Raw genomic sequence first — 25,206 nt, forward strand, 5'->3', positions numbered from 1 at the left:
CGCCCAGCTCTGTGACTCAAAAATCATATCTTTGTAGAAAAATGTGGTCTCCCCCTTGTGTAAAACCTAAACAAGAATCAGACATTGCCATCTACAAGACACAAAAAGGCATAAGCAGAAAGACCTTAGGAAGGAAATATTTTGGTTGCTTGAGAAAAATGCCACCCTACTATGAACCACTTTCAGTGTGCTGGAGCAAGAAAGCCAAGAAAGAGCTCCTGCTTCTTCCACTTTTTGCCTTCTTATCATTCCTCAGTCACATGTGGAGAGTCATCTTGTACAGCTTTAATTTCTTGTGTTTATGTCCGCATCTTCTTTGAAATCCCTGTGAACCCAGTGCTTCATGCCCCTGACTGTATGAGCTATCTGAATTCCTCTACTTCCTGCACCCATTCAGACACACAGTTTCCAAAGGCCTGAGAGCCTTTGGTTTGGATATCCCACAAGGTATAATGACAGATAGGCATTTGTACGTAGAAGAGCAGGATTTTCATTACTACCTTATTTTGCTTTGAATATCGAAAGAATTTTTTTTTAAAAAAGTTTTAATGCCATGTTCCAGACAAACCACTGAGTACTTTGGTAAGACATTCCAGTAATAGTGTCCCGTTGGCATTGAAAATGTCACTTCCTGCACTTTATTCATAGCTTAAATTAAAAATATTGATCACCTACTATGAGAAGTAAACCACCAACATCTTACTAATTAATTAAAAACATGATCAAAGTAGGCTTGAAGAATTCAATCTTACTAGACTGACGGAAATTTCTCACAAACGATCTACAGCCATGGGTTGTTGAAGTGCTAAATCCTAAGCTTTTGAGGACATGAATGTCTAGTTCTACAAGTTCAAAGCAGATTTCATTTGTTTTAAAGTTCTTTTTTTTTAAAAAAAGTTTTAATGCCATGTTCCAGACAAACCACTGAGTACTTTGGTAAGACATTCCAGTAATAGTGTCCCGTTGGCATTGAAAATGTCACTTCCTGCACTTTATTCATAGCTTAAATTAAAAATATTGATCACCTACTATGAGAAGTAAACCACCAACATCTTACTAATTAATTAAAAACATGATCAAAGTAGGCTTGAAGAATTCAATCTTACTAGACTGACGGAAATTTCTCACAAACGATCTACAGCCACGGATTGTTGAAGTGCTAAATCCTAAGCTTTTGAGGACATGAATGTCTAGTTCTACAAGTTCAAAGCAGATTTCATTTGTTTTAAAGTTCATTTCAAGAGCTGGGTCATTTAAAATTGAGAACTTATTAGGAACTATGCTGCGTGACTAAGATGATAAGGAAGTATATTTCCATCTAAAATCTTGAAAGATGGATTGACTGGAATTGCTTAGTTAATATATGTAATTTTCCTTGTAGAATAAGTTGATTAATTTTAAAAGCAAAATATTTTGATTACTTCATAGATATTAAATTGCATATAAATTGCATGAAGCAATAATGTTTAGGAGAATTATTTTAGCAAAAAAAGTTTATATTAATTAAATTAAAAATTGAAATATATATTTGAAAGGTTAAAAATTATTACAGTAATTTTTAGGATTTATACTTGTTTCTTTTTCAGTCATGGTTTAAAATGAATTGAATTGAATTGAATTGAATTGAATTGAATTGAATTGAGTTGAATTGAATTGAATTGAATCACCTTGAATGCCCCATCTGTTTGCTCTCAGCTAGCTCATAACTGAGCCTAGGCTTCGGAAATGTATACACTCATCAAAAGTGAACCACTTATGGCAGACAGAACTTTCCAAATGTCCCTTCCTTTTCAACCCCTTTTCCTCTGGAAAGATCTCACTTAGTGGAATAATTTATAAGAAGAACTGTTGAATTTTTTTTAACATATTTCTATCTTTAAAAAGTTGCTCTTGTTTCCCCCCCAATTAATTTTAAATCCTATCTTTCATGGATTGCTACCCAGTATTCAAGAGGCACCAAAACGCCACATTCTCTCTGAATTTTTTGAGTATTCATTTTTGTCAGCAAATAAAGGGTTTGGGTATGCTATTTCTGCAACATAGTGTAGATTGCTAAGAAACTGAGTTTAAAAAGGAAGAATCAGGTCATGAATCATTATTCTGCTTAACTTTTTAAGTCTTATCTCACAAGCTACTGTAGTATGTTCTTAATCCTCTAGGAATCACTGGTTGTTAACCATAAATTGTCCTTAGAAGATTTTCATTAAACATAAAGTGCCTCTTTTTTTTTTCTTTTGGCATAATCTTTCGCTCCTTTATTTCAGCCTGTCAAAACAAAACCAAAATGACCTAAGTATTCACAGCTATTATGTGATTCATTATCTATCTATTGCTAAGATTTTTTTTCTAAATGACTAAAGCACCCATAGGTATTTAAGATATATATAACTGGAGGTGTCAGTTATGGCCATTTAATAATATACATGTCCTCCTCCTCCTCATAGATAAACAAATGAAAGCCACTAGCCTAAATTAAGATTTTCTTCTATCTAATCCCACTCCTGCAGGTACAATTATGCTTTATAGCTGACTTGCCAAAACCTAGCACAGAACATGCTGCCATACCATTATAACTGTTTATCCAGACAGAATTTTTATTCCCTTTTTGTATAATCCATTATTTTTATAGATGGAGGAGGGGGAGGAAGATAACCTTAGATTTTGGAAAGAACAATAGTTATCAGTCTGTAAGATACTTATATCCAAAATATAACTAAAATTTACTGCATGGTTAAAAAGTCTCCCTTCTACTAAAACTTGTAACTGATGAAGTCCAGGTTGCTGGCTCAAGTGAGAAGACATATGTATGAGATCATCTTGAGGGGCAACGGGAAAAAACTGGAGCACAGAAAGTTCCATCTGAACATGAGGAAGAATTTCTTTACTGTGCAGGTGACCACATTGTGGAACAGATGTCCCAGAGAGGTTGTGGAGTCTCCCTCACTGGAGTTACTCAATCCTGTGCCATGTGCTGTAGGATGACCCTGCTTGAGGGGAAGTTCAACCAAACTGTGGTCCCTTCCAACCTGACCCATTCTGTGATCCCATGAATAGAGTATACATTAAAATACATTCATGTTGGGCTGTGCAAAGAATGCCCAGCTGGAGAGCAAACATGTGCCTGCATTTGTCAAGGGTCATGTCAGACAGTTCCTGTTAAATGCTTTGCGGAACTTCTCTTTAACTGGATCCGTTGGCCTGCATCCAAACAACAGACTTCTTACGGATTTGGGCAAGAGAAAAAGGAGAAGCAAAGGAATAAAAGAAGGAGCCTAATTCTTCCATACAAAATATTGAAGGAGACAAGTAGTATTAGATGTAAAGAAAAACATTTGAGACAGGAAATTTTTTTTATTAAGTATTTATCTTTTTTAAATATCAGATATGTAGATACCAGATCTTTGCTTCACTTCCATAAGCCATGTTTTCAGTGTTCACTCTGAGAAATTATGGTACAAAGCCTCAAATGGAAAATTTGTTCAATTTCTGGGCCACAAAGCCTGAGGAAAAGTTCCTAGTTCTGCCACTGAACTCATGCATGATTTGCTGATTTTTTTATATTATATGAGGTACCTGAACATATAAATGTTCAGTTAGCAGGACTAAACAACAGATGTTGATCTAAATAACCCGTTACAGTGCTGTTTTGGTTAAAGCAGGTTAATGTGGCTTACAGCAACGTCCGGAGCTTTTCAAATCATCTTTCTCTTCTACAAGAAAGTCTAAATCATCTGGACAATATCTGCTCAATTTTGTTTCTATTTAAAAACAAAACTGCATAAGAATAAACGACCCAAACCCAAGACAAGAGAAATGGCTATCTCTAAATCTGTTTGCAATATTTCTAATATTGTCTTCCCATGTTTTTTGACTTTCAGCAATGCATATCAATGCAATAGTTGAAAGCCAGGTAAAATCCCTGATCTTCCCAAGGCCACCTGCCTTTCCAAAAAAAAGTCCATCCTCTGACCCAAGCAGCTGCACAAGGGATCACCAGTTGCTGGGGGGCAGCCAGCAGATGCCTTGGGTCACACACAGCAAGCCCATGCACTGCTGTCTTTGCACAAAATTCTTCTGAAATGGAAATAGGTAAAAAAAAAAAGATGAAAAAGGTCATTTTTCTTCAGAAGTTCTTTAACAACCATGAATGACCTTGGTCACCAATTTTACAGCAGCTGCAGTGTATGAAGCTAGTGTGTTTGTTCATGTCACCACCATGTACCTGCACTCTGAGAATTTCATGCTTTGCACTGGTTAAATTATGTCAGATTTTTTCCTGAAGATAGCCAATTCTGTTTGTATCATGCAAAGTGAGTAAGCTTCCATAATGTACATAACCCGGCACCATTAAATAAGACTCACTGTCTTCAAGTCAACAAAAATCTCCTCTGACAGCAGACTATAACTGTATTGCTATATGAGTTTATTCTCCTATATTAAATGCTACTGATTTTCCTATTTGTTCCACACTTTTTTTTTTTTTTTTTTTTTTTACATAAGGGACTTTGCTTTATTTTTCCAGCTAATCCTTATGGCAGAAAGCAGTTAAATTCATTCAGGAGAAACAAGTAAAAAACTCTGTATTCAGAAATCTGTAGAGAGATTATACCCTATTACAGTTCAATAATTAATCCTGATGGCCACACGTTTCTGAAAGCCACAGTAATACATTCATAAGAACACCAAAAGAAAAAAACAAACAAAACAAAACACTTTTTAAAAACCATCCCCCCCCAAAAAAAAAAAAACCCACCAACCAAAAGCCACAACCAGCAAAAACTCCTCACAATTTATCAATCTATGTACTAGTGGGCCATAAATTATGAAATGCTACAACTGTAGAACTTTATGAAAACACACAAACCTCCCTATGAATAGGATAGGAAAAAGAATTGGATAAGATGAAAAGTAGCAAACACTGAAAGTAAGCCAGCTTATGTTTGGTTGAAAATTACAATATTGTGTGACCAGTGGAAAAACAGTATGTGGATTATTTTTCAAAGTAGTAAGAGCATCACAGGTGATTTCTAAAAAGTCTTAGGTAGTTCTTTGATTGCTAAAAGCTGTGGAGTTCCAGTAGGTATCACAGACTCAAGGTGAGCAGCACAAACACACAGACAAAGAGTAATTCTGACCAGGTATGCTCAGGTGCTTGCTCTGTTCAGTTCTTACTGCACCTAAGCTGCCACAAAGGCTCAGTGTTGGGGTGGCATGCATTAAATGGCAGACTGCTAAATAAAGAGCTGCTGAATTTACTTGTTCTCTGGACTGGTCTGCCCTCATTATGGCACAGTTTATTTTGGCTGGCTGAAAGGCCTTCAGCAGCACCGACAGAAAGGGATGGAGTGGTTGGGCTCACTCAGAGTGTGCTTGAACTGTATTGTGAAAAAAAAAACCAAACCTAAAAGCAGGAGAAAGTTTTGCTGCCTTTTCTCATTTATTTTTTTTTTTATTATATTGCTAATAAGATCTTGATAATGAGAATGTTCAGAGAAAGTCTGTACCATCCACAATGGCCAAACTATTGCTGCCACCCCTCTGCTACTGTTAAAGACAATCTCTTCTAACGCTGAAGCAGAGTCTATGCTGTGACACTGGCAATCAGCTGCACCCACACATGAACAAAGATGGACAAAGTCACTGTTTGTAAATATCACATACCAAACATATAGAAAAAAAAAATACCCAATGTGACATTTCCAAACCCAGTGGCAATGCTCCAGCAGCAGGGAGAGGCGGTGTTAAGTCCAAATAAAGTATACTCGTTAATAGCTTGTGAACAGAACAAAAAGAACTGAAAAATTCTCAGTAATTTATTCACACTAACCATTTCAGCTTTGCTTCTCAATAATACACATATCTCCACTTCAAGTGCTGTATGAAAGTGCATAGGGAAAGCAAGTACTGCAAAAGTCCGTTTTCCGTACCTTCCTACTCTAGAAACAACCTCTCTACTTCAAGTCTTCTAGTAGTAAAGTGTGAAGAGATTTGGGCTCTAACCAGCTTTCATTGTAGCAGCTCATTTTAACTGACCTCTCTTAGGTTTGTGTAGGAGGACACTTTTGATACACAACTATCCAGCCCAGATTTGACAAAGCATTCCTGGAGGAAGTACTGTTGGGCCATCTACCAGCTGCATACAACAACATTTTCAAAAAACTCCTCTTTGATTGGCACTGCAAATCCCATGCAAAGCAATTTCAACAAACTGTAAATAGCCTTGCCAAAAATTAAAAGAGGGGGACATGGAGGTTCAAATTAATGTTAAACCTTTAAATTATGCAACTCACAGACACCAGAGTAAATCTGGATAGAGCAGTTTGAATGAACTATTTGCACGTGGTGCCTTGACTTCGCAGGCAAACAAATTATAAAATACAACCTAAAGAGCTCTGTATTCAGCTGTCATTGTAGGTGGAAAAATATTTCCTCTTGGTTCTTTCTTTTTCAGATACATCCCTTAGAATCACCTTCTGAGTTATACAGCTTACAGATGCAGCCATTTTGTACTAAAATATAACACTACAAAACTGGAGTGTGTAGCACCTCCACCAGAGCCTGCGTCTGCTGGCATACAGATGGCCAGGCAGTTTGGCCAACCTTATATTGACCCCATTTGACTTAACATGGTCTGACTGCTTGTCTGCCAAGTCTTGCAGTCATAAGCCTTCATTCTTCAAGTTTTTACATGACACCAAGCTGAGTGATGCTGATGACAAGCCTGAGGAATAGGATGCCATCCAGAGTGATGGAGGCTGTCCTGAGCTATCAAGAAGTAAGAATGTATGAACATCAGGAGTTTGAATAAGGCCAAGTGGAAGGTCCTTGAAGGCCAGTGGAAGGTCCTTGGCCAAGTGTGGCCCTTCAACCAAGTGGGTTGGAGCAAACCCCAGTATCATTACAGGCTGGGAGGCAGGGGGATTGAGACCAGCCCTGCCAGGAAGGACTTGGTGGAACTGGTTGTTTAAAATCTGCACATGACCTGGTGAAAGTCACTCACAACCCAGAAAGCCAAACATGCCCTGGGCTGCATCCAAAGCAGCATGGCCAGCAAGGTGAGGGAGGGGATCCTGCCCCTCTGCTCTGTGCTGGTGAAATGCCAGATGGAGCACTGCATCCAGATCTGGAGTTCTTAACACAGGAAACATATTGACCTGTTATAGTAGGTCTGAAGGAGAACCAGAATGATGATCAGAGGGACAGAGTGTGTCACCTGTGAAGACAGAGAGAGTTGGGGTTGCTCAGCCTGGTGAAAAGAAGGCTCTGGGGAGACTTCTGTATGGAATTTTCAGTACTTGATTGGGGTCATAAGAAAGATAGGGACAGTTTAATAGTGTGACTTGCAATGGGGCAAAAGAAAATCGTTTTTCAACAAAAGTGATCAGGTTCAGGCTAGATATAAGGAAGAAATTTTTGCAATAAGGGTGGTAAAACCATTCTGTTTAATATCTTTATTTGTTATCAGGATAAGGGGACTCAGCTGCCACTGCAAATTAGCAGGTGACACCAAGCTGGGTGTGAGTGTTGGTCTGCTGGAGGGTAGGAGGGCTCTGCAGAGAGACCCTGACATGCTGGATAGATGGGCTGAGTCCAACAGGCTGAGGTTTAACAAGACCAAGTGCCAGGTCACTTTGGTCACAGCAAGCCCCTGCAGGGCTACAGGCTGGGGACAGAGTGTCTGGACAGTGGCCAGGCAGAAAGGGACCTGGGGGTGCTGCTGACAGCAGCTGAACATGAGCCAGCAGTGCCCAGGTGGCCAAGAAGGCCAAAGGCATCCTGGCCTGGATCAGCCATGGTGTGGGCAGCAGGGCCAGGGCAGGGATTGTCCCCTGTACTGGGCGCTGGTGAGGCCACACCTGGAATCCTGTGTTCAGTTGTGGGCCCCTCAGTTTATAGGGAGAATGTTGTGGGCTGGAGCATGTCCTGTGAAGGGCAGCAAGGCTGATGAAGAGTCTGGAGCACAATTTCTGTGAGTTGCGGCTGAGGGAGCTGGGATTGTTTATCCTGGAGAAAAGGAGGCTCAGGGAAGAGCTTATGACTCCATACACCAGCCTGAAAGGAGGGTACAGTCATGTGGGAGTCAGTCTCTTCTCCCAGACAACTAGTGACAGAATGAGAAGCTACAGCCTTAAACTGAGCCAGGAGAAGTTAAGGCTAGACACTAGAAAAAAATTCTTCACTGAAAGAGTGATTGGGCACTGTAACTGTCTGCCCAGGGAGGTGGTGGAGGCACCATCTCTGGACACGTTTAAAAGAAGACTGGACATGTCACTCAGTACCATGGTCTTGTTCATGAGGTGGTGCTTGGTCATAGGTTGGACTTGATGATCTCAAAGGTCTTTTCCAACCTACTTAATTCTGTGATTCTGTGATTCTGAAACACTGGAGCAGGTTGCCCAGAGAGGTGATAGCTGCCCCAACTCTGGAGCTCATTCAAGGTCAGGTTGAAAGTATCTCTGAACAAAGTGATCTAGATGAAACTGTACCTACCCATGGCAGGAGTGTAGGACTAGATCACCTTTAAAGGCCCCTTCCAACCCAAACTATTCTGAGATTCTATTATTCTGTGAAAATACTTGCTGGATCCTGCTCCAGATAAAAATCTTTCATCTCTTAAGGGATGTATTCCAAGCTGCAGAATAGCACAGTCATGAAAAAGTGAAACATAACAATTCTAAAAATTGCCATACACAGTAAGGTGAAATGCTTTTTTTTAAAATTTATTTATTTTGCTTTTTACCAACATGGTGATTGAGGTACAGTCCATGCGTGTTGGTAGAAATAGCTGCATAAAACTGAGGTTACAAAGGGTGAGATTGACAAACAGAAAGAGAGAAACCTGAAGAATCACTGGCTCCTGGTGGTCAGATAGCCCAGCCGCTGGTATTGAATTAACACTTAGCTAAACTGTGTGACTCTCTCTTGCTTGGACTATTTCATCTGAACTATTAGTTTTCTAATATTTAGCAGCTGAATTGGAGCAGCCTTCCTTCCTTCCTTCCTTCCTTCCTTCCTTCTGCTACTTCCTTCCTTCCACCACTTCTGCCACTTCCTTCCTTCCTTCCAGCACTCCCGCCACTTCCTTTCTTCCTTCCACCATTCCTTTATTCTGCCACTTCCGCCACTTCCGCCACTTCTGCCACTTCCTTTATTATAAAACTTCTGCCACTCATGATGTCCGTGAATGTTAAGATGAAAAATTTTGCTCTGAGAAAAGAATTTGGTACTTTTTCCCAGAGTATCCTGGTCCATCTGCCCCCCTGAGACTTCTCACCAAAAATTCGTGTTTATAAAATTGTATATCCTGAGACATGGGAATTTGGTCTGCCACTTCTGCCACTTCTGCCACTTCCCTTATTATAAAACTTCTGCCACTCATGATGTCCGTGAATGTTAAGATGAAAAATTTTGCTCTGAGAAAAGAATTTGGTACTTTTTCCCAGAGTATCCTGGTCCATCTGCCCCCCTGAGACTTCTCACCAAAAATTCGTGTTTATAAAATTGTATATCCTGAGACATGGGAATTTGGTCTCAGGCATCATTACTGACACCTGTTTCATACACACTATTATTAATTACAAAATTTTTATTAAATTATATCCTTAACATATAAAACCAATAGTATAAGAACACTGTCAAAATGTTTAAAAAATACAATTTTATTTGACTTTTAAAATGCCGGCATGAATGATGTGTCTGATAACTGATGCTTTCTTCATCTGACATTAGTGCTGCATGCAATTCATTCCTTCTTCCAGAGATTGACTACATCCCTAGGTTGTTTAACATTTGAATTTCATCCTGCTGCAATACATTTTTTTATTAAATTTATGTCTGGTTGAGGACAGGAATTAATTGTTAATATTCTCCTGCATTCTTCTCCTGTACATACTGGAAAAAAAAGCATTTAGATTCCTGTCATTTTTTTTTATTTTGTGGTGAAATAGGAGAGAAGAAGGCTGTATGGATTGTCCTGACCATTACTGACATCAAAGGATCAAATATGTCTTGTTTGCTGTGCCTTGTGATTCCAATCACAAGAATATCTTCAAGCTTGGGGAACAGCACTCTTTTTATCAGTCCTTTAGGTTTTCAGGCAAGTTCAAGCCAAAACTCATTTCCTTCTGGATCTGCTGCCTATCTCTTGCCCTTCTGACTGTCTCCTGGTGAGCTTCTAAGCAGTCGCACAGAACAGTCAAATCGCCTTCACCAACAGGGGTCTGAAGTGCTACCACAAAGGAATAGCTCAATTACAGAATCACAGAATCATTAAGGTTGGGAAAAAACCTCCAAGTCCATCGAGTCCAACCTTTGACCAATCACCACAATGTTTGGATCAGATCTTGTTAAATTAGAACTTTTTTTAAAAGTAATATAATTTTTTTTCATCTGATAAATGCATTTTTTAAAATATCAAATTACAATTTCAATATCCAATAGAAGTAGCTGCTTCTAGACTCTGAATTTAGGCTTCCTCAGACATGATCCCTTTTTGCTTTCTTACCTGCTTCTTCAGGAACAGGAGGATGAAGTAGCAAGGAAGGAGAAAGATTTTGTTTTCTCCCTTCATCATCTATTCAAAGGCAAAGGGTAAGTGCATCCTAATACTGACCTTTGCAGTGTTCGTGTCAGGGGTACTTCAGCTGTCATACCTGTATCCTAACCTGGATAGCTCTTACTTCCTGGTTATATTTAGGATATGCCTTGAAGGACAATGGCAGCCAGCTCTGAAGCTGTCAGTGCCGGGACCTCCAGGGCGGGACTGCCTGGCTCAGGATGTATCGACCAAGAGACTGGGGAGCTGCACTCCCTGCTTGGCACTCTGGGAGGAATCCCAGGAGCTCGGTTTCACATGCAAACTCCTCAGTTCTTTGGGATTTGAATGCAACAAAGACAAGATTACCTCATTTGGGGAGGCTGGCACTTTGTGTGCACTTCCCTTTGGAATGAATTCCAGAAGATGTGCAGTATGTGGTACGGATATGCTCCTACTGACAAATTTTCATTACAGCAGCTCCTGCCCCTATTCAGAAGTTGTGATGCCAAAGCCCAGTAGCCTTTCAGAATAACAATCATAGTATTTGGCTCTAAAGCTGTAGATTTACCAGGCTACTTTATGTTACAAGACCAAATTGGTAAAATTCTGCAAGTACATTACACAAAGACAACAAGAGGAAAAAATATACAAATCTTTACATTGTCTGTAAAGACTGCTGGAATTTATATATGTGAATTATTTTGCTCTCTATTGTAATCTACTCTATGTTACATTATTTCACTCTCTATTGTAATCTACTCTGTGTTACATTATTTCACTTTTCTATTACTGCTACTTATCTTATGCATACCATAAGCACTAAAATCCACCAGGGAATGAAAGAAAAAATTCAATTGCTCCATAAAAAATAAGCTTTTCACTCAAGGAGAATGCTTATCGTAACCATCCATACTTGTTGAAACACAACAGTAAAGTTGATTGAATAATGAATGAAATAACATCCCCTTTTTCCTCACTTTCTATTTTGTCAAACTCTGTAGGAAGTTCTTTGAATGAAATGTAATTATTTCTTCTTCCAAGATATGTATCACTACCCTTTTCTCTTTGCTTTTTTAGGAAAATACAGATGCTGAAAATGAAAATGTTTTCAAATCAAAGACTCAACTCATGACTCAAACTTTAGGTATTAGAGAAAAATAAATGCAGTCTATGTGATGCATCAGAAGGCTGTTGAAGTTATCAGCTTCTGCACAGTTTGTTGCCATGCAGGTGCATTTATGATTACTTCATAACCACTGTTACTTTTCTCTCTTAGCAGGTTATCACCTTTGTCTTCAGCAGCTCAATAAAATTTCCTAGAGCACCAGTAGACTGATTTGGATATTGCATGGAAATAGAAAACATTTTTTATTTTCACATGTAATTTATCTATTTGTTATTCACATATTTCTTCATAAATGTTGTCAAATTACATATTCAAATATGCAAATCTCTTAGTAGGAGCGATGCGGTTTTCTGTGGCTATTTTTGCATAATTTCATAATGTCATTATTGACAATGTGTTATAGGACATAAGTTTGTGTCTTAAGTCACTAAGCATGGCTGCTACTTTATATTGCTTGAAATATTTTTCTCCATTGAATGGCTCATAAAGGAGAAGATTAAATCTATCTAAGACTGGATGTTACCTGTCTTTCATTTCAATAACTCAAATATTCATTTTGTATTGCTACAGTAGCCTTTTATAGCAAATCACATTCTGCTGTGATGCTGTGAAAGTTTGTGATATGCTCAAAAACATTCCACATACATTTGCTTGAAATCCATCACGAAGCATTGTTTTGCCTGTCCCTTCTAACAAAGCCACTGGTTTTACTAATAGTAAGGGGGTTGATGGAGAGAAAGAGAGAAAGAATGACTGGTCCCTTCTGTCTCCCTTGGTGAAGCCAGGCTAGAAATCTGCGAAAATCTGATTTTTTAAAAAAATTCTATGGAACTGCAGATGATAATGGGGCTTCAAAGGCAGATCTCACAGCAATTTAGTGGTAGTCAGTTGAAAATCTAGAAAACTTTAACTCAGCAATTTTGAGAAATTGACTGATTTGTGAATGGAAAATGGGGGAAATAAACCCTGAGGGCTACTGAAAATTACATTTTCAAGCAACTAGCTCAAGGATTTTCACAAAATTGTCTGTAACTGAAGTACAATGGGGAAAATTGCCTCTTTGAGGTCTATGGTATTTTGACTAGATGTGCACTTAACTATGTCACAATAAGGTAGCATATCAGCTGGCTCAAGGAATAATTAGTGGAATTCATATCTTCTGCAATTCTTCTGAAGTCAATAGTCTTCTTCTATGGAAAGTCTTCATCCAATAAATGTCCTGACCTTTTGTTGTTGTTGTTGTTTCTTGGGTCAGGGAGATAGACAATGGATAAGATAATTCAAAGGCCGATGGAAAAGAGCTACTGGCCTGCACAAAGCTGGCAGTGGCTCTTAGCACTGGGGCAGAAAAGACAAAGAGCAAAATGTGCTGGGGGCAATTTTCAATGGACACTTTGACCTGATCAGACCCTCTTTGGCTCAGTGCTGGCCTGGCCTGAGGTTTATAATCATCTGCCCAATGTGAGACAGCAGCTGTCTTCATTTCAGAAGCATAAGTTTCTGAAAATATGTTTCAGTACCAAGTCTCCTCCAAGAAAACAAGCTGAGCTGATTCTCTGTCCTGAATGTTTTCATTGTCTGACCACTTCTTTCTTGCCTTGTTGACACTGAAATTTCCTGCACTTTGCCCATGTTTTCACCATTTCTGGATAGAGAGACAAACAAGCCAGAGGATGATGACAACTGAATACCATCAATTTGAAGGCAACACCCAGGCAAGTATTTATCTGTGTAAGACATGACTATGCCACGATCTCTGCCTGAGATTGGTCTGGTTAAAGGCAAGCAGCCTAACTTGACTACAGGCAGCACCTCTGAGTATGGTGCAGGTGCTGTTTTGATTGGTTTGGGCATCTTCAAATAAAAACGACCTTCACTTCATCTGGAGCATTCTTCCAAACACATAATATTTACACGTAAATTTTAATAGCTTTCACAACTTGAAAGTAAAATAGCTTTCTCATGTATTTCACAACTCACTTTGGTTCAAAAATTTATGCTTGAACCATAGCAGTTCAAGCAGACAACCATTGTATATATATATGTGTGTGTGTGTGTGTATATATATATATATATGTATATATGTGGGTGTGGGTGTGGGTGGGTGGGTATCTTTTGGCTCGCATTTTGATATCAGACTCAATAAGGACATTTTCTCTCTGAGCCACTTGAAAAAATTACTAGAGTATAACTCAACTCAACCTCACCAAGCAGATTTCACTAAGGATTGGATTACACATGGCATTCAGTAGTGAGAATATGCCTGAAATGGTATAGCATGTGCTGTATGATACTCATTTCAGTGCATTCTGTACCATATCCCTTAGACCTGTGTCTCCCCACCAAACTAAGCACAGCGGGGATGCCAAGAGATAGGAACAAGATACAAGTTAAAATAGGCCACAGACAACACCATCATTCTCATTGCTCCTGTGTGTACATAAGCTATGGCTCAGATGTGGGTGTAAATAGCTCTGAAATGTGAAAGTCGATTGGAAAGGATTATATTGACTCTGCTTAATAGCAAAAGATGCTTCAAGTGCCTTTTGGTAAAAACAATAAACAAATACATTATTACAATAGGAGGAAATACTGACCTCTGCTTGTGCTGGCTAGCATATTCAACATGACTCTTGTACCTTTTTCAATTTCTTCAAGTTTGTTTTTTTTGCAAGAAATGTTTTGGGTTTTTAAAGAAAGAACTCACTATATTAAACAGTTCTGTGAAAATTTCAGAAACTATCAGGATGGTCATGTGCCTCTGATTTTTTCTGCTGGGAAGGAGGGTTCTGGGTTTGGTTTTAGTTGGGTTGGGTTATTTCTTGCTGTATCAAATTTTTTTCAGGTTTAGTAATTTTTAAAATATTTTATAATCCATCTGTTTCCTATCCCTCATCTTCATTCTTCTGGACAATACTGACAGTCTGCCAAACTAACTTGGCACAGGCATTTTCAAGTCTGGAACTTGTGGCCACATATGAGTAGAGTTCTCTGTGTGCTTGCACTTTTTTTTAGTCAAGAGAGGTAAGTGAATCTTCTGACATGCACTGCCCAAGTCAAGAAACTACTCCATTACATTATATAGTTTAGAGTACATTCTTGCTGTGGAAAGGATTATTCACCAAATTTTTTTGCTTCCAGTCCAACAGCAGATCTGTCATGCTGTGGAATTGCCCCTGAAGTCACTGGTTACTCGGAGAGAACATGAGCTCAGCTGTGAGCAGCAAGGTAAGGTGAGACTCATAGCAGCATATACCCAAACAGGAGACTTGGACTGAGATGCAAAAATACAGAAGACACTGTAGCTTCCAAAATTCTGAGACATGTGATCATTTCTAGATTTTGCAGAACACCAAAACAGGACTGTTTTCATGCTACCTGATTGCCATTTTGGGTTTTCTCTAGCCACGTATAAAGGGGTCATAGTCACCTCTACTGTTAAAACAGAATCTCTGTTAAAACTGGGCAGCTATGAAGCAGAAATTCACTTGCATCATCATTTTGTTTCTTCTCTCTGGGGATGAATCACTTCTCTGTGTGTTTTAGTGCAAGATTCACAGTGTTGTCCTGAAAAATGTTTGAAACTGCAGATTCTAGAGACCAAGTTTTTTTAACTGTGAGTATATTTAGGGGCATTGGTTTTGTTCTTTTTACCAGATATACAGCATGCTGCTGTCAGGATGGAACTGAGAGGGGAAAGAAAGGCATATCAAGAATTTTATGTCGAAAATTTCTATTTAAAGAGATGAAATTTTATGGTCTCAAAATCTGTTTTGCAGCTTGGACGAAACCACCTCAAGCCTACTTGTCTTTTTCTTATTCCTATGTGATCATCCCTCTAGTCCCAGCCATAAATATTGTTGGCCAGTGTAAGTATGCTTCAATTACTCTGCCAGCACTTCTTGTCAGAAGTGTGATTCAGTCCCAAATTCAGCCTCAACTGGAGCCAAAGAGCAGAGAAAAACTAGAGTTATGAAACTCCATTGTTTTACAACAGTCTACAGTGGCATTTTAAAGGAAGATAAGGTTAAAGCCTTTATGTCTGTACTTAGCTTTGATATTCACAATTGACTCAAGTTGTTAAAATTCAGTTTTCTGTGCTCTTTTTAAAACATAAAATCTTTTTGCTTGCTATTTGGATTTCATTTTATTCATTGCTTGAACTTCCATAGGACCTTTAAAACTGAAATTAACCTGTCTAAACTGCGAGGACATTGCTTGTTAGCGGACCAAATAAAATACTGCAACTAACCACAAATATTGATTAATGCAAAATTGATTTGAAAAACACTAAGTTGGTTGGGTTTTAGGGATTTGATTTGGTTGGGTTTTTCTTAAATTGTAGTGGAAATTAAATTAATAATTTGAAAATCACAGTACACAAAATCACAGAAACAAAAAGCTCTACATTTTAAAGCAGGTCGTTTCCTCCACATTATAAATTTTATTGCAAAGGAGGAAAAAAAAAGGGGGGGGAAATAAAGAGGCAGGGTAGACACAACAGAAGGAGGGAGAAGGTAAAACTGCTGAGAGAAACAGTCCCACGGAGTTCTGGGCTGGTTCTTCCGTCGTGGTTGGTGCAGCGGCCCGAGGTCGGGAATAAGGAGAGGGATGCGGTGAAGCCTCCCCGGCGTTGAGCCGGCGGGGTCGGGCCCGTGTGGCCATGCCACGGTCCGGAGGGAGGCCGAGGTGAGAGGCTGGTGGCGGCGCGCCCAAGCAGCGATGCCCCTGCCCCGTCCCAGCGTCCTGCCCGGGGAAGCAGGAGCAGGGGCGGGCAGGAAAAGGTGTGTCTCGCCTGCTGGTGCCAGCCGAAGGCAGTTGCGCTTCCAGGCTCCGGGACTCCCCAGCAGGAGCCTGGGGCAAGGCGGCCCGGGCACTGTGCCCTCGCACCGCCGCCGCCCGCAGCCCTGAGCGCGGGCGGGCCAAGGGATACAGCGAGCACGGAAGGGGCACCCTCTGGCCGCCCCGTCTCAGGGTGTTCCCTGCTTCCAGGTCCTGGCGCTCTCGGCGAAGTCGGGTGGCCCCGTCCCGTGCCCTCCCACCCCCAAGTCAGGAGCCAGCGGGACCCGCGCGGTCTGTCATGCGGGACCGCGGGGCGGCCACGCTGTCACAGCTGAGAGCGCTGCCGCGGAGTTTTCAGGAAGCTTTACAAAGAAAAATTAATTACTTGGGAAAAGGCAAAACGTGGAGGAGCCGACGTGAAGTCGGCAGGATTCCAGGAAGGAGGCACTGAGAGGAGCAAACCCCGCGTGTGCGGGGCACGGCAGCAATCTCCCCGCACCGCCGGCGCTTTCGGGCCCCCAGTCCCCGCTCCCTGCCCCGGGGGCCCGCCGCTCTGCCCAGGCCCACCCGCGGAGCGAGGTGCTCCCAAAGTCACCCCGCACCTGAGCGCTCGGGAGAAGTTTCGTCTCCCTAATCGCTCTAGGCTAACTCCTCTGACACTACGACACTTAGAGAACATCTAGGACGCGTGTGGTTAGGAGTGATCAAAGAAGAGATAAGATCAAAGATCACTTTAATTGCGAAAATGAGGCCAAATAAGATTTTCAGAAAACCAGCTACATATCGGAGGTTGTCAAAAGCACTATTTTCGTTTAATGTAAGCGGTTGAAGTTCAGAAATTACTGGACACTTACATTCACGTGACACATATTTCACATTCTCTTTTACTTACAAGCAACACAGATTACACAAAAATAAACAGGAAAAATATATATATATGTATATATATATATTTGGTCAAGCATTCATTCCAGGCAACCCGTCGCAGGGGTAAGCGGCAGCCGGCCCAGCGCCGGTACCCGGCCCGGCGCCTTTCCGTCCTCCCGGGCCGAAAGCGATCCCAGCTCCCGGCCGCAGCCGGAGGGAAAGGCATGGGCGGTGGAGGGGCAGGAGCGGCTTTGCGACGGGCAACGCAGCCCTGCCCCAACCCCGGGGCAGGCGGGGAAGGGGAAGTACACCGTGTTTCCCGGGGCCAAGCCGCTGGGCGGGCGGCAGAGGGGGTACTCTTTGCGGGTGGAGGCTTGCAGATCCGCCCCGGAGACCGGCCAGGTCAGCAAGGAGAACCCTCAGGACACTGCCTGCTTCTGGCCGTGGCTCTCAGACCTTCTCAGATTGGAAGGTCGTGCTTACCCCAGCCGGGGCTCGCCCGGAGGAGAAAAGAGCCTGTCCCTTCCCAATCTGCGGCGAGATGCTGTTTTCCCCACCTGCGACTGCCGCTGGCTGATGCTCTCGGCCCCTCCCCTACTGCCACGGAGCACATGGCAATGTTTTGGTTGATAGGTTTTGTTGTTGCCTGTCTTTCTCTCTTTTTTTCCTTTCTTTTTTTTTTTCCATTCTTTTTTTTTTCTTTTTTTTTTCCCTCCCGGGCAAAATGTGCCGCAGCTGACTGACTCCAAAGCAAGCGCAGCGTCTCAGGAGAAACTTTCTAGCGGTTTAAGGGAGAAAAAAAAAAATTTTAAAAAAAAGAGAGAGACAGAGAGGGAAAAAAAAAAAAGAAAGAAAGAAATGCTACTTCGCAGGCTGCTTAAACTCCCTGTGCCATTGCGTGCTCGGTGTACTCAGGGACAGTCGCACGGCGCCAAGACTTTCCTTGCCGGGAAACACTCGGTCCAAGGCATTTAAAAAAAATAATCCCCATAAATCTCCATATATAATGAGGCGTGTGGTTGGGGTTTTAAGTCCCATAATTTCCCTGTGTTGTAATAAAGGGAACCCCGGTGAACTGGCAGGTCCTAGCATACCAGGAGGGCTGTCAGGCACACGTAACACGGACGGGGACGTTGCTGTTAGTACTTTGCAAGATTACCAAACACGGGCGGTTTTCCCCCAAGAACATCCACTTGAGGGTTTCACAAAAAGGGAAGCAACGCGCCCAAAGCTCCTTCCTCCGCTCGAGGAGTCGCCTTCAGCCTCCATACTCGCACCCCAGACCGAGGTCGGACCCAGCCCACTGCCGTCGCCTCGTAAATCCAATAATAATCCCCGACACGGCGGTTTCCTGCATAGGGTGGTTTTGTTTTACCGATGCTACTCGGGCAGACACTGTGGTTTACAGCCACCACAAACAACGACCTGCAAACCCTAAGTCTACCCAGAATGATGGAGAGTGGGAGGGAGGCGGGAGCGCCGGCGCCCGGCGGTGGAGGCCGGGAGAGACGAGGGCGGCCGCGGAGCCCTCCCGGGCCGGGCGTCCCCCGTCGTTCCCAGCCGAGCCCTGCCGTGACCCGCAGGGCTCGCCCGGCGGGCGTAAAGCGGGTGACTCGGGCGGAGCGGGGATGCCGGAGCCCCCCGCCCTTCGGGAGGGCTGTGCAGGGGCTGGGCGGGGGCACACTGCGGCTCGGGGCAGGCGGCTGGAGGAAGTAACAGGACCCCTTTGCCCCGTCCCGGCGTGGCGGGCTTCACTGCCGGCAAAATTTGCACTTGATAATTTTCTTAAAAGCACTTTGGAAGTCTTTGTTGAAATAGGCATAGATAATGGGGTTGAGAAGGGAGTTGGAGTAGCCCAGCCAGTTGATGACTGCCCCCAGCCACTCGGGCATGTAGCACTTACTGTCACAAAAGGGCAGGACCAGGGCCACGATGAAGAACGGCAGCCAGCAGAGGATAAAGGTGCCCATAATGATGCCCAGGGTCTTGACAGTCTTCCTCTCCCGGGACAGAGCCATTCTCCGTTTGGCTTCCGTGTTCTTCTCGTTGCGCCTCTCGAAAGAGGGCGGCGGTGGGGAGCCGCACGCCTCGCTGGGCAGCGGCAGGTGCGTCTTGGAGGAACTGTTGCAGTGCTGGACCTCGATGATCTCCAGGGCGGTCCCGTCCTGGCCCTGCCGCACCGCGCCGTTGACACAAGCGCCGGGCTTGGGCTCTACAGTCCGCCGCCAGCCCTTGCCGGGCTCCCCGTTGCCTTTCTTCACGGTGGCCGGAGAGAGAGTGAGGCAGGTGTCGGCGATTTTTTTCTTCTCTGCTTTCTTTACTGTCTTGCGGATCCTAAAGCGTGCCGCCTTGAAGATGCGACCGTAGAGCACCAGCATGAGAAGAAGCGGAATGTAGAAGGCGCCGAAGGTGGAGTAGATGGTGTATCCGTGGTCCTTGCTGATGGTGCAGGCGTCGGGGTTCGAGCGGTCCTCCGGCGTCCTCCAGCCCAGCATGGGCGGGATGGATATCAAGAAGCCGATAAGCCAGGTCAGGCTGATGAGCACGGCCGCCCGCCGGGGAGTTCGCTTGTTAACATAGTCAATGGGGTCCGTGATGGCCCAGTACCTGTCCAAAGCGATGGCGCACAGGTGCAGGATAGAAGAGGTGCAGCAAAGCACGTCCAGCGAGATGAAGATGTCGCAGGTGACCTGCCCCAGCGTCCACTTGTTCAGCACCTGGTAGAGGGCCGCCATGGGCAGCACCAGCACGGACACCATGAGGTCGGTGACGGCCAGCGAGCCGATCAAATAGTTGGCCACGGTTTGCAGGGAGCGCTCCAGGGCGATGGCTGCGATCACGCAGGCGTTGCCACTCACGGCGCACAGGATAAGCGTGCCCAGGAGCAGGGAGGTGAGCACCTGGTAGCCCAGGGTCATCTCGGCGAGGCCGGGGCCGCTTGTCCCCTCGGGGGAGCGCGCTGGGGAGGTAGTATTGTTTGCCACATCCATGCCGGGCGGGGGGTGGGGGGGGTCGCTTCAGGAGACAGACATGGGAAGAGATGCCGGTCACTTGTGTGCTCCCCTGGCAGGAGGCATCGGCGCCCCGTGCGGTTTCGCCACGCCGGGCACCCCCCGCTCCACCACCCCTCCCTCCCCTATATAGCGCGGCGGGAGGCGGCCGGAGCTCGGAGGACGGCGGCTGGCGGAGCCGCCCCAAGCCCGCCCATCCCCGCCGCCTCTGCCCAGCGCGCAGCCCCGCGCGGTGGGGGCGGCCCTCCTGCCGGCGCCTGCCGAGATGCTGCCCCTCGCTCTGCCGCTCACCCGCGCCGCTCCCCCTCGCTCTGCCTCGCCGCGCTCCCCTAGCTTCCTCCCTCCCTCCTTCCCTCCCTCCCTCCCTCCTTACTCTCGCCCCTCCTCCTCCCCGTCGCCCCCTCCCCTTCCGCGGTGGTCTCGATGGGTCGCCAGCGTCGGCTGGGCGCAGATGTCATTCCTGTTCGCCCCCTCCCGTTTGGAGGGATACCGCGGATAAATTCTCCACGACTCCCCCTCCTACCCCCCGCTCTTTACAAATCGTTCCCCAGCTCCGAGCCCGGCAGCGGTGGCTTTGGGCTGCCGCTCCGGACCAGCGCCGGGGTGGAGGGCACAGGAGGGAGGGGAGAGGGCATTCTGCGAGCAGGCACCGCCGCTGCGGCGGGGGCAGCGCACAGCCGGGCTGGGTACAGGGCATACTGGGTACAGGGCATAGCCGGGTACAGGGCACAGCCGGGCTGGGTACAGGGCACAGCCGGGCGAGCAGGCACCGCCGCTGCGGCGGGGGCAGCGCACAGCCGGGCTGGGTACAGGGCATAGCCGGGTACAGGCACAGCGGGGCTGGGTACAGGGCATAGCCGGGTACAGGGCACAGCCGGGCTGGGTACAGGGCACAGCCGGGCTGGGTACGGGGCACAGCCGGACTGGGTACGCGCACTGCCGGGCTGGGTACAGGGCATAGCCGGGTACAGGCACAGCGGGGCTGGGTACAGGGCACAGCCGGACTGGGTACAGGGCACAGCCGGGCTGGGTACAGGGCACAGCCGGGTACAGGCACAGCGGGGCTGGGTACAGGGCACTGCCGGACTGAGTACAGGGCACAGCCGGACTGGGTACAGGCACAGCCGGGCTGGGTACAGCGCACAGCCGGGCTGGGTACGGGGCATAGCCGGGTACAGGGCACAGCCGGGCTGGGTACAGGCACAGCCGGGTACAGGGCACAGCAGGGCTGGGTACGGGGCACAGCCGGGCTGGGTACGGGGCATAGCCGGGTACAGGGCACAGCCGGGCTGGGTACAGGCACAGCCGGGCTGGGTACAGGGCACAGCCGGACTGAGTACAGGGCACAGCCGGGCTGGGTACAGGCACAGCCGGGCTAGAGTACAGCGCACAGCCGGGCTGGGTACGCGAACAGCCGGGCTGGGTACAGGCACAGCCGGGCTGGGTACAGGCACAGCCCCGCTGCCCGGGGCCGGCGGTGCCGATCGCCACCTGCAGGCAGGCGCTGGCCGCCCGAGGGCGCGGCTCCCGCGGGCTCGGCCGGGCACCGCCGGGACGGGAGGCTCGGCGCTGCCCGGGAACGGCACCGGCCGCGCGGGAGCAGGGAAGGGAGGGCGGGAGGCAGCGCTCGGGCGTCTCGGGAGGGACCCGTGTACGGCCCGACAGGGCTCCCGCTCAGCCGCTGCTCAGTGCTGAGGCGATGGAAGCCCAGCTGGGGATGGCTCATGCCCTCGGACCAGCGCCCTGCCGGCCCGCACGCTCCGGGACCCGTGTAGAAGGGCAACATTGCCCCCCGTCCCTTCCGACGGGCGAGTTACACACTAGAGCACGATAGAGAAACGACTGTCCTCTCACGGCAGTTACGGCAGCGACAGCAACAAAAAGAAGTGGTAAAAATTACAGAAGAAATCCCAAAACAGAAAACGTAGTTCAATCCGATAGGAGGAGAAACGCTGTGTCTGAAAGTGAAATGAGAAACGTATTACTGAGAACAATCTTAAATAAAAGTGTCACATTGGCATATCATAATTCGGTTATTATCCAGTAAATAAAATCAACAGTCACAAACCTGGGAAGAATCTGTTATTAAAAAAAAAAAAAAAAAAAAAAAAAAAAAAAAGGTGATGTTTGTAGGCTTCACTCTGAACGGGAAAGGCAAACAAAAGTTCTCCAACACAACTCCGTAACACGTTTTCTACTATCTTGCAGCTCAGTATTTTTAGTGATCTTTTATTCTGCTCTGTAATTCTGCCATGCAAGCTCAGTAAATGCAAAAAGCCAAAAAGTTGCTTAACAGGAAGATTGTCTGATTCTGACTTGATCAAATTTGAGATGAGGTTCACAGATTCTGCTTTGCACACCCTCAGGTTTCCTTAACCTTCTCTCAGTCAATACTTCAAGTTGAATTTGCAGCTTCAAAACATTTGGACAGATTCCGGCCAGTTCCTTTTAATGAGGGGTCGAGACTGCATTTCTCTGCCCTTAGGCTTGCGATCCCCTCTGTAAATGACGAAAGCATAGAGATTAGCCGGATTAGTAGATCAGAGCTGCACCCTCGCATGCCTTTTGTCTCAGCCGATCGCACTAACATTTACAAGATGTGTGTCCTACTGAATGAAGACTTAATGCTGTTGAGACACAGACGAAATGTAATCGATATATAAGTATGCATTACTGCTTCACTAACACCCATTTTCTTTTCAATGTCCCCTCAAATGCATGGCATGGTTGACTTCTAAGCAACTACTTCTTTAAAGAGTGTTTTCCTTCCTTGAAATCAAAGTTTGTGCTTCTTGCTGTTTAGCATCAGTAACATAAAATTAAAAAAAATAAAATAAAATAAAATATGAAATAGAGACACAAGTCTAAGAGGCAGGGAAATTTCACCCAACTTTCTTGTATGGTGATGGACAAGTCATTAGCCTAATTAGATTATCTTGAAATTAGCGTTTCAAAGCCACAGGGGATGCAGGCTCTTGGGGATACCATTTCCAGAAATGTTTCGCACTGACACGGCCAAGTGAAGTCAATCCCAGACACATTTTGGCGAGAAACCCAATGAGAAAAGGTTGACAGGGTCCTTTTTCAACTGAAATATTTTAAATCAGCTTTATTTTTTTATTTTTTTCAGGGTTTGAAAGTAATTTCTCTCCAAATTAAATTGAGAAGCGATTTAGGCAGCCGTGGATGAAGGGGAGGGAGTAGGAGGTGGAAGATGTAGAAGACGGGAAAATTCAGTCTTTTGATGTGAGAGTGTCTTTAATCCTACTAAGCATTTAAACACCAAAATTCCACTAAAACTTTTAAGCAACTAAATGATGTCCTAATGTCTTTAGATAACCTAAGCAAAGTTCCTAGGGAAATTCTTAAAGAAAACCATATCCTCATACACTCCAACCTGACCTGGGAGTAAATGAAAACTTAACACTCACAGCCCTAAAAAAGTCAAATTAAAACATTAATATTATTCAGTTAAGATACAGCTGCAGCAAACAAGGGGGACCTCAGTAAGTACAAAAAGAAAAAGCATTAACAATGGTGTTAAAACTGTGTTTTCTGAGCAATTGCCTTCCACACTTTTCAAGAACAGAAAAGGAAAGGCTACATATTCTTGATGCTCTCAGATTATGACTGTATTATCTATCTATTTGTCAAAGTAAAACTGAAATGCCACAAGTTGATCACAACTTTTTGTTCCTGTGGTTGTGTATTACACTTTGGTTTGAAAAGGATATGAATCTCAGGTTTGTTTTTTTAACTTTTCATCATGATAAAATACAGTATTTGTGATATTCAAGAAATTATATTCCAGTAATGCTTTCAAAATGAAAGGGTTAAAGAACTAGGGAGAGAAGGAAATTAATTCTTTCAGGTCACTGAAACTGATAGAGTGTGTACAGTTTTCTGTGAGAGAAGCTCCAAACAGATGAGAGGAAATGTGTGACTGAACCCATAGTGCCTTCTTGAATTTTCTATTTAGGCATCTTGTAAGTGTAGTCAAAAGGAATTCTTACTACTCCACATAGCTCAAAACCTTCTGAGAAACAGCTGTAACTTTAAAATACAGAAAAGCAAACAGGAACTTAATGCCTGAAGTGGCTGTAACATTGAAATACATTCTCTTCACACAAGGACATGCATTTCACCATAAAATCCACTTCAGGATATCTGCTCCCACATTTCATAAAACACCAAATATTTCACAGTAGTTTAAAAAATTTAAGCTTTCTCCTGTAAAAAACCAAAATACATTAGAGGGTGACTGAAAATCTTAGAGGCCAAAGTTAGTGTCGTAGCTCCATGGCTCTCAGCCAAGCTATTCTAGATCAGAATGAGTCCAGATTTGGTAAACTGTTTAGTCCTGACTTTGTGGACAAGATGAATCAGCTAGGAAACTAAGTGACTTTTGCTATCAGTAGTAGAGCTGTTCCCTGTGTCCTATCTCTGGATATAGTTAGTTTATGAAATCCTGGATAGTCAAACTCATACTTCTGAGCAGGATAAAATATTAATGAATCCTACAATTAGTTTAGTCAGCGTAAATGCACTACAAAGCCAGTACAATAACACAACAAGGAAGCATAAATTTTCAACCATCTGAACCACCTTGTGCCGTTTTAATATTTTTTCCTCTTTTAGAGCAAGAAAGTGGGCTGGATAATTGTCCATGAAGCTCTGTCCAGACAGCCAAGAGCTGGCAACCTGTGGCCCACTGGGAGCTGTGCAGCAGTGGTCCTGCAGGAATCACCTAGGATCTAACAAAGACTACAGGATGAGCATGCCACTCAGCTTCAGCGCTGCGTCAAGTGCTGCAAAGTACTGGGATATCTCTCCAGCTGCTCCTTAACACTCACAGTTCTGCAAGCACAGAACAATGGCACTCA

General features: G+C 44.5%; 1 protein-coding gene across 1 annotated transcript; it reads right to left on the reverse strand.

The window, feature by feature from the left end:
• Positions 1 to 18,941: 18,941 nt before the first annotated feature.
• Positions 18,942 to 20,443, reverse strand: HTR1A (5-hydroxytryptamine receptor 1A). The gene has a single exon (XM_039709824.1). The coding sequence runs from the start codon at positions 20,300 to 20,302 to the stop codon at positions 19,064 to 19,066; it is 1,239 nt and encodes a 412-aa protein (XP_039565758.1). The 5' UTR covers positions 20,303 to 20,443; the 3' UTR covers positions 18,942 to 19,063.
• Between the last annotated feature and the right edge of the window lie 4,763 nt (positions 20,444 to 25,206).

This window comes from Passer montanus, unplaced genomic scaffold (genome assembly GCF_014805655.1).
Source record: "Passer montanus isolate IOZ18808 unplaced genomic scaffold, ASM1480565v1 scaffold22, whole genome shotgun sequence".
Lineage (NCBI taxonomy): Eukaryota > Metazoa > Chordata > Aves > Passeriformes > Passeridae > Passer > Passer montanus.

Bases quoted from the DNA above. Each gene is read 5' to 3' on its own strand.
- HTR1A (XM_039709824.1), bottom strand. From the start codon at position 20,302: ATGGATGTGGCAAACAATACTACCTCCCCAGCGCGCTCCCCCGAGGGG.